At 41.5% G+C, this 13,268-nt stretch overlaps 1 protein-coding gene across 1 annotated transcript in view; it reads right to left on the bottom strand.

The window, feature by feature from the left end:
• Positions 1-13,268, bottom strand: part of PHF12 (PHD finger protein 12) — a 41,498-nt gene that overhangs the window by 13,106 nt on the left and 15,124 nt on the right. Inside the window, exons 3-5 of the mRNA XM_045837107.1 lie at positions 5,729-5,801; positions 2,387-2,780; positions 848-968 (exon numbers count right to left, since the gene is read on the bottom strand). Coding sequence (XP_045693063.1) covers positions 848-968; positions 2,387-2,780; positions 5,729-5,801 — 588 coding nt within the window. The remainder of the gene's footprint in view (positions 1-847; positions 969-2,386; positions 2,781-5,728; positions 5,802-13,268) is intronic.

Here is a 13,268-nt window from a genome sequence, read left to right as displayed (position 1 = left end):
AGAAAACAACTGGTTCATTAAAAAAAATTTCACACACACACACACACACACACACACGCACGCACGCAACCTTTCTAAAACCTACTACAGCAAAAAAATTTTGTTCTGCATGAAGCACCCAGAAAAACTGATAGCCAGAGTGCTGCGCTGGGAAAATGATTTTTTAATGTATTCATGTAGTATAATTAAAGGGAGGGGGCCTAAGTAAATGCCAATTATAATTTTTAACTATGATATTCCTTGGGTCCTCAAGATGCATTAGAGCCACAGTTTGGGCCTGGCTCAGGGTTCTGCTGCTCTATCTAGTCCCCTAGAGCTTTTGCTGAGGAATATTTCTTTTTCATATGTTTTTCTCCTGTTATCTTGCCCTTCTAACACATTTAAACAAGTCCATCTTCAGTAAATGAAGCAGCTGGTGTCTGTCACTGAGGAGATCTTATTTGAAGGAAACCAGTGTCCCACGAAGCTACAACTGGGACAACCTAGAGGCTTTTGGATCACAGGCTGGCACAGAGGCTTTTGACAGTCATCCAGTCTGATGCACATGAGCTACCATGCATACCTGCACTACTTTAAAACTCACCTTTAGTGCTTTAACAATTATTTGCTGTTTCTAGGGACTTGCGTCTCTGCTGGCCAGAATTCTTCCTGATAGCTAGTCTAAATATTTCACACTTCAGTTGAAGTCCAACTCCTCTCATTCTAGCCTCTATAAACACAGTTTACAGTACTTTGGTACTGTGGTTCTTCAGGGAATAACACACGTGGTTTGACAGAGGGGAGGGACAAGAGAAAAATACCATTTGCTGAATATGAGGAAGAGCCCCTTAGTATAGAAGAAAAATACCTGTTACACGTGAAGCAGACTTTGACTGGTAAGGGTACAAGACCATTGTGATCTAACTCATGCTGAGTCTTCTTAACATTTTTCCCTGTGGTTTCCTCCTTTCTTCTTCTCTTGCTAGAACCTAGAAGAGAAGTTGGTGGTGCTAAACTTTCTCTAGGTGCCGTGTTCCTAGCCTGAGACATGGAAACAACAGTAAGGGAAAGAAAGAGATCTCAGTACAAGCAGGTATTATGGCCTAGAGATAGATCTCTTTCTGAGGCCCCCTGGGCTGGTTTCAAGTGAGAAAAAGAATTGGAAGGGAGACTGAGACATAAGTCAGAACTTTGATCAGAAGTCACCCGTTCTGTGGCAGAAACACATGTAATTGTTTTACAAACATAACGTGGCTAGAAGCCTAAGTTAGATACTGGCAACCTAAGAAATATAAATAGGTCAAAAAGCCTGTTCTATGGAAGTAGCTGGGGAAAAAGCTACAATTTCACTGGATTTTAACAGAAATCAGAAAAGCTTTAATCCCATATGTAACCTACAGGCCAGTAGGTTTCTCAAGCCTGCAATTTCACTTTCGCTGGAAGAACCAAATAACATCTAGAAGCTTCATGGTATCAAATAGAAGTCATGACTTGATTTTTTTTAAAAAGGGAAATTTGGTAATATTTATCAACACTATAAATTATAGTTTTGACCCAACAATTCTAATATTAAGAATTTATCGTACAGATACACAATCATGTGTGTACAATGACAGAATTATTTGTTGGAGCACTATCTATAGAAATAAAAGATTAGGAAAAATCAGAATGTCCATTAACAGGAAATTAAATAAATTATGGCATATCTATATAATGGATACAACTATATATGCAACTTTTAAGAGAAACTGAGGAATGTCTATATTAATTTGAAAAGATCTCTATCTACAGGGCATTGTGATATTAAAAAAAAGCAAGGTGTAGAACAGTACACCAAGTACACTATTTAAGGGGGAAATAATGAGCATGCATCTATATTTGCTTATATATGCACAAAGAAATTCTAGAAGGAGATACAGAGGAACAAAACAGTGGTTTATCTGCGAGGAGTAGGAAGGTGCAGGCTTGGCAAATGGCAGACAGGACTGGGAGGGAAATTTTTCATATTTCTTTCTATATATATTCTATATTTATTTATTTATTTCTATATATTTATTTCTATATATATATAGAAATATATATATTTCTATATATTTCTATTTCTATATATATTTCTATATATTTATTTCTATATATATTTCTTTCTTTTTATATTTCTTGATTTTGAATCATGTGAATGTATTACCTATTAATTCTTTAAAAAGTAACCCTGGGAAGGTTGGAAAATAGAAAACTGAACAAGAACTATCAAAGCTAAAACCTCCAAAGATCTCTCTAGGATGAACCATGGACAGCACAAGACAGTAGCTACACAGACAGTGACCTCACACGTAGCACTGCCCCTTGGCTGGACGATAACCCTTCAGGAAAGCTGGGGTGGGAGAGGGGAGGTAATGGTTTGGCTAACCTGGTAGTGCAGTGGTACAAGTCAGTTCATTGGGCAACTGGAATTGGGTGGGGTTCCGCTCCATGGCGGCAGCAATCAGCAGCTCAAAAGGCCGCCTCAGCTGGGGCTGCACATAGTCCGGTTCTGCTGCCACTGGCTCCTCATCCACGTCAATGATGTCCTCGTCAACGTCGTTCTGCTCAGAGGTGGGGGTCTCTGTGCTGGCATTAGATGTGGGTGTGCCAGGCCGGCTGGCTCTCCTCTCCAGGATCCGGGCATGGGCAATGGCCTTGAGTTCGGTTTTGCTAGCTGATCTGTCCAACAAGTCAGTGTCACTGCTGGGGGATGTAGTCCGTTTGCTGGATTTGTCCACCAGTCCATTAACATGGCCCAGCTCCTTTTTCTGCTCTCGCTTCTGTGAAAATGAACAGGTGGGTCCATCACATAAAGTACCACAAAATAGAAAGAAATGGATGCTGCAGAGTCTGGCTAGTAACCAAAATTATTAAAGTCACAGACTCATTCACATGGGAACACATGTCTGTTAAAGTTCACAAAACTATAGCTGAATTGAACTAAAGCTGGCAAAACTACTGCAGCAGAGAATTACCAAAAAGCACAGAAAGTTAGAAACTATATAAATCACACATCATTTACTCTAAGTCATGGGTGTCCAACTTGAGGCCTGTGGGCCACATGTGGCTCAGGATGGCTATAAATGCGGCCCAACACAAAATTGTAAATTTACTTAAAACATGAGATTTTTTGTGATTACATGTCGCAATGTATTTCATGTATGGCCTAAGATAACTCTTCTTCCAGTGTGGCCCAGAAACGCCAAAAGGTTGGACACCCCTGCTCTGATAAGTCATCATATGATACACAGTATCTCTATGCAAAGTAGAGGTGCAAAGGGATGAAAAATTAACACGGTGAGAATAAACCAATGAGATCATGGTAGTCTGCCTTGAAGTGGCATCCTGACCTCCTGAATGGTTTTTTAAAGAACTCTGCTTAAAATAAAATATGCAAAAGCAAAGGTAAGAGGTAAAACAGGCGAGCAGAACTCCCTGTCCAGGGAGATTGGGTGCTGGCCTGGAAGGCAACCAATCACATTACAAAGTGGAAGGGTGGTATGTGAAGGGTAAAAACTCAGCAGTTGTCATGGTGGCTTTCAATGTTTCAAATTTAACTAGTACTCTGAAAGTGACGCTTCTTTGGAAAGGTGAAGAAATGGAAAAAGACTAAGTGTATTCAGTAGGACTAGAAGACTGACAATACACTTCCCTCCATAACTTCAAATATTGTGGTCAAATGAAAGTTCAACACTGGTCTCCAGTCAGGAGGCCTGGGATCTTGTCCCAGTTCTGTCATGACTTCTTAAGACCTTGGGAGACTCAGGTTGTTGGGCAGGAATTTCTCTATCTGTAGAGAGAGTCTAGTAAAACCTTTCCTCTCCACTTCTCAGGGACATGGTGACGATAAAGAGGGTCGTATATATGAAAGGGATGGCTCTGAGTTGGGAGAACCTAACCTCCATTATGAATAGAACCTGAACATCAGAGGTGGATGAGGCTCAGAAGTATCATTTCAATCTACTTCAGTGTCACCACAGGAGGCCAAAGTGGGGAAAAGGCGGTAGTGGTGGAAAAGACAGATTTGGCTCTGGTAGGCAAAGAGGACCATTTGAGAGCAGGTCAGAGTAGCATTTCAGAAAAAGCATACTGTCCTGGCCGGGTAGCTCAGTTGGTTAGAGCATTGTCCCAATAGGCCAAGATTGTGGTCAGGGAACATTTAAGAAGCAACCAATGAATAAATATAAATAAGTGAAACAACAAATCGATGTTTCTCTCTCTCCCTTTCTCTCTCTCAAATCAATAAAAACAAAGAAAAAGCAAAAGCATACTATGTTAGAAAAAGGCATACTATAATCCTCAGCAAGTAGCTGTTTCCAGAAAATTGATGCAGAGCTTCAACTGATAGAGCTTTGGAGTGAAACAGAATTTGATTCAAATCTTGGCTTTGTCAATTCCTCTGAGCTCTTGGAAAAGTTATTCTGCACTTGTGAGCATAAGTTTCTTCCTTCCTAAAATGGAGATACTACCACCAGCACCCACAGATGGCTATACGGAGTAAATGAGATAACATTTGTAAAATACCCAGATGATGGGCACTAAAATAATGCTAGTTTCTTTTCTCCACTCTCTCTTCCTGGCTTCACCTCTTCTCCCTCAGCTGTTCCCAACCCTTTCACGTCCAGCTTTTTTGAATGGTAAATTTCTGAAACGCTTTCTGGCTGGTGTCTCTAATTGGCCCCACTCTAATCTAACTGAGGAAAACAGGAAGAGATCCTGGGAGATGAACAGGCTGGAGGACACCCTGTTTTATAGACCTGAAGAGAAATCAAACTACAGCTGTGGTTAGGAGGCTGAGTCGGCCTTGGCTTGCTTTTTAAAAGGAACCATTGTGAACACACTGAAAAATGTCTGCCTAACTATTTACCTTCTTAAAGGCTGAAAACTGTTACACACAGAAACCACAATCTCTGAATCATCTCATCCTGTTTCTGCAACCACGGAAGTCATCATTCATTGTGACATCATGTTCAGGGGCGAGGAAAACAGAAGTGATGTCACAACAAAGGAAGTTACTTGGTGTATAATCAGTGTGGGGGGAGGGAAGGGGGAGTTTACAATTTGCAGACAAACTGTAATCCACAGCCTATAATTTGAGGATTGACTTCCTCATAATCTGGGTGGAAACACACCTACTTCCTTTTTTGATAAGGAGAATTTAGCTTTTGCATCCCACAGAAGCTCTCTCGAAGTAGAAATAACATTCTAAAAGACAGTGCTGAGTTGTCGAAACTGAGGGAAGGGGAGCTAAAGAGAGATTAGGCAATCCAGGGTACTCGTGGGTTCAAGTCTCCCCTCCCCCACCACAATACACCTGGCTAAGCCTTTGAATACCAGTGTATTATTTGCCTTGGGGTGAGAGAAATCCTTTTTTCATCAAGCTGGAGAAGCAGCCTGTTTTTTCTTCAGCTACTTTCAGCCATGGATATAGCTGCCACATTCAGGCCACTTACAGGAGGTCTACAAGGAGATCAGACCTCTCCTGTCACTATTGAATGAACATGGCTTAGTAAATTAACACACCTCTTCTGCCCATTTCAGCAGCCCATGTTTGGATTTTAGGCCCTACTGGATTCCAAAGAGTCACCATGAGGACAACATGGGTGATTCCAGGGCTGGAAGAGACAAGAAGGGACAGAAATGCCTTCAGGACCAGGCCATCTTAGCTCTAGAATATCAGTGCTCTAGATCCAGCATTCTGAGCAAAGCCTTCGGAAAGCAGCATTACCTTTCGACGAACAGTGCACCGGTGACACATCCACTCCCCAGGAGGCAACATCTCTTCACTCAGTGGAGGGTTACTGTGGGGAAAAGACAAGGGCAAGACTAAGTAACTAACTAACCCTTTGAAGTAGCAGGAAAAGCCTTTTAGCTAGGTCTGGCATAAAGCTGCATGGCTCTCAACTCCTATTTTGGCTAGTGCTGCAGCACCGTTAGGGCTCTCTCATCCTTCGAAACTCTTACTTGGCATCATTTACAATAACCTGAAGACTGAGCAACCTTTCCCACATCTTAGAGAAGCCAAATCCAGAGCTATTATCACTGGGCTTATAGGGAAAGATATAAAGAACTGGTTTGGAACCTTGTGTCATTCCCTAACCATGCACCATGCTAATAAAATCACTGATAGTTCCTCCACACTCTTTTCAGTCTGTTAGTGTAAATCCAAGCTCTTCAACCTGCTGTTCAAAGTCTTCTTAAACATGGTCCCATTTCATCTTCCAGGCCCCTGTTGGGTACCCTTTTCCCCTAGTCAGATTGAAGGCTCGCTATTTCTTCCTCTAGAACACTCTTACCCTAGAAAGTGATGCTTGTCAAAGCCCTAATTATCCTGTAAGGCCTGCCTCAATCAGCCTATGGTAGATTAGAGATGACTGCAAATTCTTTGATACTCCTTCCATCCACAGGTAGTCGATTTCCTTCTTGAATTGGGTTTGTCTTGTGTCTTGTTTTGACCAACAGAATGCAGCAGGGGTGATAATGTAATTTCCAAGGCTGGGTTCTTAAGAAACCTGTAGATTCCATTTTTACATGCTTGGAATGTTCCATCTCAGAGCCCTGCTGTCATGCTGTGACAGGTCACCAGGGGAGACTTAAGACATTCCAATTAACTGCTTCTGCTGTACTCCAAACCAACAGCCAGTGCCACTACTTCTATGTGACCGAGTCATCTTGGACCATGCCAGCTCAGTCAAGCTTCCACATGACTGCAGTACCAGGCAACACACAGAACAGAAAAACCACTCAGCTGAGCCCAGTCAACCCACAGACTTGTGATAATAACTAATATTTGTTTTAAGTCAAGGAGTTTTGGGGTAGTTTGTCATGAAATGATAGATAACTGAGGACGGCCCCTCCATGTGTTCTTCTGGGATTACTCAGACATCCTACACCCTTGGCTGCATGGTTTTAGCTCACTTCTTGCACTTCTCCTGCTTTCCTTGATGTGATAGTTCTCTTATTTCCTTTATTAGAGGTAGTAAGACAAGGAGTATCTTCCTTATTTGTAGCTTTTCTAAGAGGTTACACACAGTAGTCACTCAGTAAGTTAATGGTGAATCAAAATCACAGCTGTGTATGGCTAGCCTTATGGATTTGCCAGATCACTGATTTCCATTAAGGTCACACTAAGAGCCACATGAGACTTTATTAAATCCTTGGGACACTTATAATGTCCATACAGCAGTTGTTCTCAAAGTGTAGTCCACAGAGCAGCAGCAGCATCTGGGAGCTTATTAGAAATGCAAATTCTGAGACCTCACTCCAGGACCTCTGAACCATAAATTTTGGGGACAGGGCTCAGCAATTTATGTCTAACAAATCCTCCAGATGATTATGCTCAACCCCAAAATTTGAAAACCACTGCTATAAAGAGTAAGACCACATTTATTTATGCTTAAGAAATTCCTAAATTTAGCGCTGGCTGGTATGGCTCAGTGGATTAAGTGCTGGCTTGCGAACCAAAGGGTCACTACTTCGATACCTAGTCGGGACACATGCCTGGGTTGCAGGCCAGGGCCCTGGTGGTGGGTATGCAACCACACATTGATGTTTCTCTCCCTCTCTTCTCCCTCCCTTCCCCCCTCTCTAAAAATAAATAAATAAATCTCTTAAAAAAAAAGAGAGATAAAGAAACTCCTACATTTGCCCTGGCTGGTGTGGTTCAGTGGATTGAGAGCAGGCCTGCAAAACAAAAGGTCACCAATTAGATTCCTAGTCACAGGGCACATGCCTGGGTTGCGGGCCAGGTCCCCAGTAGGGGGCGCGTGACAGGCAATCACACACTGATGTTTCTCTCCTACTCTTTCTCCCTCCCTTCCCCCCTCTCTATAAACAAACAAATAAATGAAATTAAAAAAAAAAAAATCCTACATCTGGCCCTGGGGTTATCTTAGAATGGTAAGGATAAAATTTTTCTTAAAAAATATGAGAAAATGCCTTGGCTGGCGTAGCTCAGTGGACTGAGTGCAGGCTGTGAACCAAAGTGTCTCAGGTTCGATTCCCAGTCAGGGTACATGCCTGGGTTGCAGGCCATGACCCCCAGCAACCATACAATGATGTTTCTCTCTCTCTCTCTCTCTTTCTCCTTTCCTTCCCTCTCTAAAAATAAATAAATAAAGTCTTGAAAAAAAAAAAAGAAAGAGAAAACACTAAAAATACACTTGAGTATTGAATATATAAGAATTCTCCTTTAAGTCCCAGGGCTTAATGCTATCCTGCTTTATCATTACTACCTAAAACAGCACTGGGCTGGCAAATTTTCTTAGCTCCACGCTTCCCTGGAGTGTTGAGCATGCATGCCCAGATGCCCAGCAAGCCGTCACAACTCACTGCTCCCTTTCTTCCCTGTTTCCTTGATGGAATCTGAGGAGGATCCTAATTAGGAAGGAGAAAACTGGAGGCAAACTGGCCTGTGAGGATAGGTCTTCAAGCTCTGGAGGACCACAGGCAAATGTCACCTGTAAAGTCTACCTTTGTTCTCTCCAATGTAAATCTGCATAGGCCACGCCCAAACTAATGAAATGCACTCATGTAATTTGCAAAGGCTTACAGACTCTGTTATGCTTCAGCAGCTGTCATATTAAAATTAACTCTGAAAAGGCTGTCACTTCTGATTCTGTTTTTCATCATTTCTTTTCATCTGTCCATTGGCTTTGTACCAAGATATTCTACACCACATGTAAAGCAGAGAAGGGTGAGGCAAGGTGGTACAGGCTTAGATCTTTTACCAAAATGTGAATGGTGGCCTGGCCACCCTGTATGTCTCCCCCAATCTATTCCCAACACTGCTGGCAGGACAATTTATTTAAAACAGTTCTGATCATATCACTCTCCAAATTAATAAAGCACCATCCATTACAGGATAAATTTCAAGCTCACCAGTACTACAGGTAAGACCCCTGTGGCCAGAACCCTGCCACTTTCAACAGCTCCATTAAGCCCAGTGGCTCCCTACGTAGCCCATACTGTTTCTCAACTGTTCACTTCAGAGCCACTATCCACAACCACAAGAACTGAGCCTTCCCCTACTCCTTCACTTGGTGGACTGCTCATATTTTGGGGGCTTAAGTCAGGTGTTACCTCCAGGAAGACTTACTTCTCAGCCCCCATTCTCCTATGGCACTTATGTTGAAACTATATTATGAATCCAAATCCCTTCTCTATGCCTCATTTACCTTTGTACTTCCACACTCTGCACAATGCCTGGCGCAAGGTAGGTACTCAATAAACCCTTAAAGGACTAGGAAATACTAAAAAGAATGGGCTTCTCGGAAGCGAAGGTAACACTTCCTAAATAATGAGGCAAGGCAATACAAATGGGTAAGTGCTTGTTTTGGTGGTTAATCACACATAAAATTACTTCTGTTTTCTAAGTCACAAAACAGTTAAGACATCAAAATCTGTACTTGCAAACCTGAACTTCATACTAAACCAAGACTGCCTACTTATTTAAATTTCCTTTATTAGTTAGTTATAAATCCTCACCTGAGGACATGTTTTCATTGATTTTTTTAAGAGCGAGAGGAAGGGACGGGGAGACATCAGTTTGTTGCCTACCATATGAGCCCCAACTGGGGATCGAACCCACAACCTAGGTATGTGCCCTGACCAGGAATTGAACTGGCATCCCTTCTGTGAATGCAATAATGCTCATAACAACTGAGCCATGCGGCCAAAATGAAATCTCCTTTAAAAAATTTGATTTCTTGTTTCTCTCTTAATATCAAGGTAAAATACTTAACATTTTAATTTTATTTATTTTTTAGATTTTCTTTATTTTTAGAGAGAGGGGAAGGGAGGGAGAAAGAGAGGGAGAGAGACAGATGGTATGAGAGATACATCTATCAGTTGCCTCTCACAGGCCCCCAGCTGGGCACTCAGCCTGCCACCTGGGCATGTGCCCTGACTAGGAATCAAACCAGCGACCCTTTGACTTACAGGTCAGCATTCAACCTACTGAGTCCCACCAGCCAGGGCTAAAATTTTTATTAAGAGGCTCTCAAAAGTAGCTCCTGGTTGGTTTCTAAAGAATCACTTTTACAGATAAGTTGCAGAACACATAGTTTTCAGAATTCTACATTATGGCCACAGGCTTCTCTTGTCTGCCCTGAAGTGTGGGATGAAGGCTGTGAGTTTAGGGTTATCCCCAGCAAGAACACTTAAAAGAGTAAGGCCTTGTTGGGATTTTGCCGCTTTCTTGGAGACAGAAATAAATGTGAAATGTGGTTATCTTGAGAGAAGGCAGTAAAATCTAAGATGAGACTAAAAGGGAAGGAAGGTCTATGTTTCTAGAAAATGATCAGCATAGGCATAGCAAGAACACAGGAGCAGCCCATCATAAAGCTTTCTCATAATGACATTTCCACTTTGCTTCTAGCAATTCCTTTCAAGCAGTTTAGAAGGCAGTTTTTCAACTCAAAAGGGAGCAGATTCATGAAATGCCTCCAGGAAAGACAGACTGTCATTGAGGTAAGAGGCTCAGGAACTGGTTCTTGAAAAAGGATGTTTTGCAAATAGACTAGTTTTGTTCCATATCAAATACTGCCAGCAGGGAAAGGATTCCCAGGAGAAAGGAGATTCTATAGCCTCAGGGGACTCAAGTACAAATCCTGAGGACTTCTCCACCTCAGCAGCCCATCTTAAAGGTCCTCTCCCCCCCCAAAATGATGTACCCATAAGTTTAGTATGCAACTTTGAAATAGCTACCAGCATACCTGAGATATTGCAGGTTCAATTCCAGACCACTGCAATAAAATGAGCATCACAATAGAGAGCGCTGCGCAGATTTTTTGGTTCCCCAGTGCATATAAAAGTTATGTTTATACTATAGTGTAGTCTCTTAAGTGTGCAATAGCACTGTCTAAAAAACAAACTATATATATGTCTTAATTAAAAATACTTTATTGTTAAAAAATGCTAACATCATTTCAGCCTTCAGCAAATTGTTAGGTTTTTGCTACTAGAGGGTCTGACCTCCAATTTGTAAAAAACATTGTCTGTGAAGTGTAATAAAACAAAGTATGCCTGTACATGTATGACAGTCTTTCAAATCATGATATGCCTGTCAAAAAACCCCAAAACAACAACAACAACAGACCAAGGCTCTGTCCCTGCTCATATATCAATGAAGATAGGGTACTGAGGGCCATTCTCTATTAAAGGAAAACATTAAAAGCTAAAAATCAGGTAGTGCTGAAATTATTCTACCTGAGTTTTCATTGCTCAGCACTGGAAACCATGAAGACACTATAATGAGCCGTGCTGCTTGTAAGGACAACAAAGCTTCCTAATCACTAAAGCTTAGAAAGAGCACAGTGATAATCTCATTTTACATCTACATAGTGTATTACAGTTTACAAAGTGTTTTCACAGATGCTCTTATTTGACTTTCACCACCGCACTGTGAGAATTAACTCTTATTCCCATCACATAGGTGAGGAAACTGATTTATATAAAGCCTTGGAGCCGGGAAGTAACAGAATTAGAACCCAAATCAGTTTCTTGGCTCTATCATATCTTGAGTCCAAACTGTTTTTAAAGAACCATTAGTATTATTTCTGGGGAACAGTAGAATATCCATCAGAGTATCTTCCTTAACCTCAAGTTGAGCATTTTCTTCTTCTTCTTCTTCTTTTTTAATTTAAAGATTTTATTGATCCATTTCCAGACAGAGAAAGGGAAGGAGAAAGAGGGAGAGAAACATCAATGTGTAGTTGCCCCTCACACATCCCCACTGGGGACCCGGCCTGCAACCCAGGAATGTACCCTGACTGGGAATCAAACTGGTATCCCTTTCATTTGCAGGCTGGCACTCAATTCACGGGGCCATATCAGCCAGGGCTAAGCATTTTCTTCTTTATTAGTCACTATTTACAGAGCTCCCACTGCTTACTAACTAGACACACAGGAGGTATCACATTGAAGGAGGGACATAAAGTAAACAAAGGTATGATCTACCTCATCAAGAAACATAGCCTTTGGGGAGAGAAGATCAAATTCACCTGTACACTCAAGTACTTATTGGACATTTATTTTATGTTAGGCAGTATACTAAGTGGTAAGATTTCTGACATGGTCCTTACTCTCAGGGATCACAGGCTAGAGATGTGAAAAGGACAGGTAGCAATGAGACCACATACAATTAACTACAAACTAACTCTTGCCATACAAACCTATATAAGACTCAATTGCTCATGGATGCCAAACTCAAAAGCCCCAAAATTTGGTCATTAGGTACCAGAAAGTGACAGTGGCCTTTTCTCTACGCTCTTTTCACAATCCAGAGCTATTCAGCAAATGATAATTCAGCCAGTGATCTTTTATTTATTTATTTAAATATTTTATTTATTTATTTTTAGAGAGGTGAAGGGAGGGAGAAAGAGAGGAAGAGAAACATCAAATGTATGGTTGTCTCTTGAGCACCTCTTACTGGGGACCCCGCCCACAACCCAGGTATGTGCCCTGAGTGAGAACTGAACCAGTGACCCTTTGGTTCACAGGCCGACACTCAATCCAACTGAGCCACACCAGCCAGGGCCCGCCAGTGATCTTTTAAAAATGACACAGTTAAGGATCTCAAGGGATTCAGAAAGAAACTATAGTTTTAATAGAAGCAGGTATATTTCTGCATTTTGAAAAACTACCTGATGAAAGGAAGGTTCTGAGAGTAGGAGACTTTTCCTGGGAATAGATGTTTAAATCTATCTAGCACACAATAGTATTTGAACCTTTAGATTACTTCTAAGAACTGTCCAAGTCCCGAGAAGGCAAGTGAGTCCTAGAATAGTTGTCTTCGGTACATGAGCAGGCTTGTCTTGGGAAACTGGTAGCTCTTTAGCCAACAGGCCAGAGACCTCTGTTTTCTGGCTTCAGAGGAATATGGCTTGTACTACACTTTAGGAAAGGCACTCATTGGGAGTAAAAAAAAGAAAACTGTATTTGAACAATGATTAAAAGAAAAAAAAAGAAAAAGAAAAAAAAAAAAAGAAAGGCACTCTTCTCCATAGCAGAGAGGCGAGTGCCCCGTGAAGATGGAGCCCCTTCTCATCTTTACTGCTTGGGGATACTTCCTTCTAGATTACTTGTTTAAAAGCACTGGGCTGCAATTTCTGGCCACATGTTCACGGCCTTCCAACTTTGTTTGTTTGTTTATATATTTTATTCACTACAATATTTACTCTTAGAAAGAGGGAAAGGGAAGAGAAAAAGGGAGACGAGTTGCCTCTCCAACACACCCCTACTGGGGACCTGCTTGCCATCCAGGCATG

This window comes from Phyllostomus hastatus, unplaced genomic scaffold (assembly GCF_019186645.2).
Source record: "Phyllostomus hastatus isolate PE091 unplaced genomic scaffold, TTU_PhHast_1.1 phas_contig_210, whole genome shotgun sequence".
NCBI lineage: Eukaryota > Metazoa > Chordata > Mammalia > Chiroptera > Phyllostomidae > Phyllostomus > Phyllostomus hastatus.
Note: the sequence above shows the minus strand (reverse complement) of the source record. Positions and strands in the feature narration are given on the sequence as shown.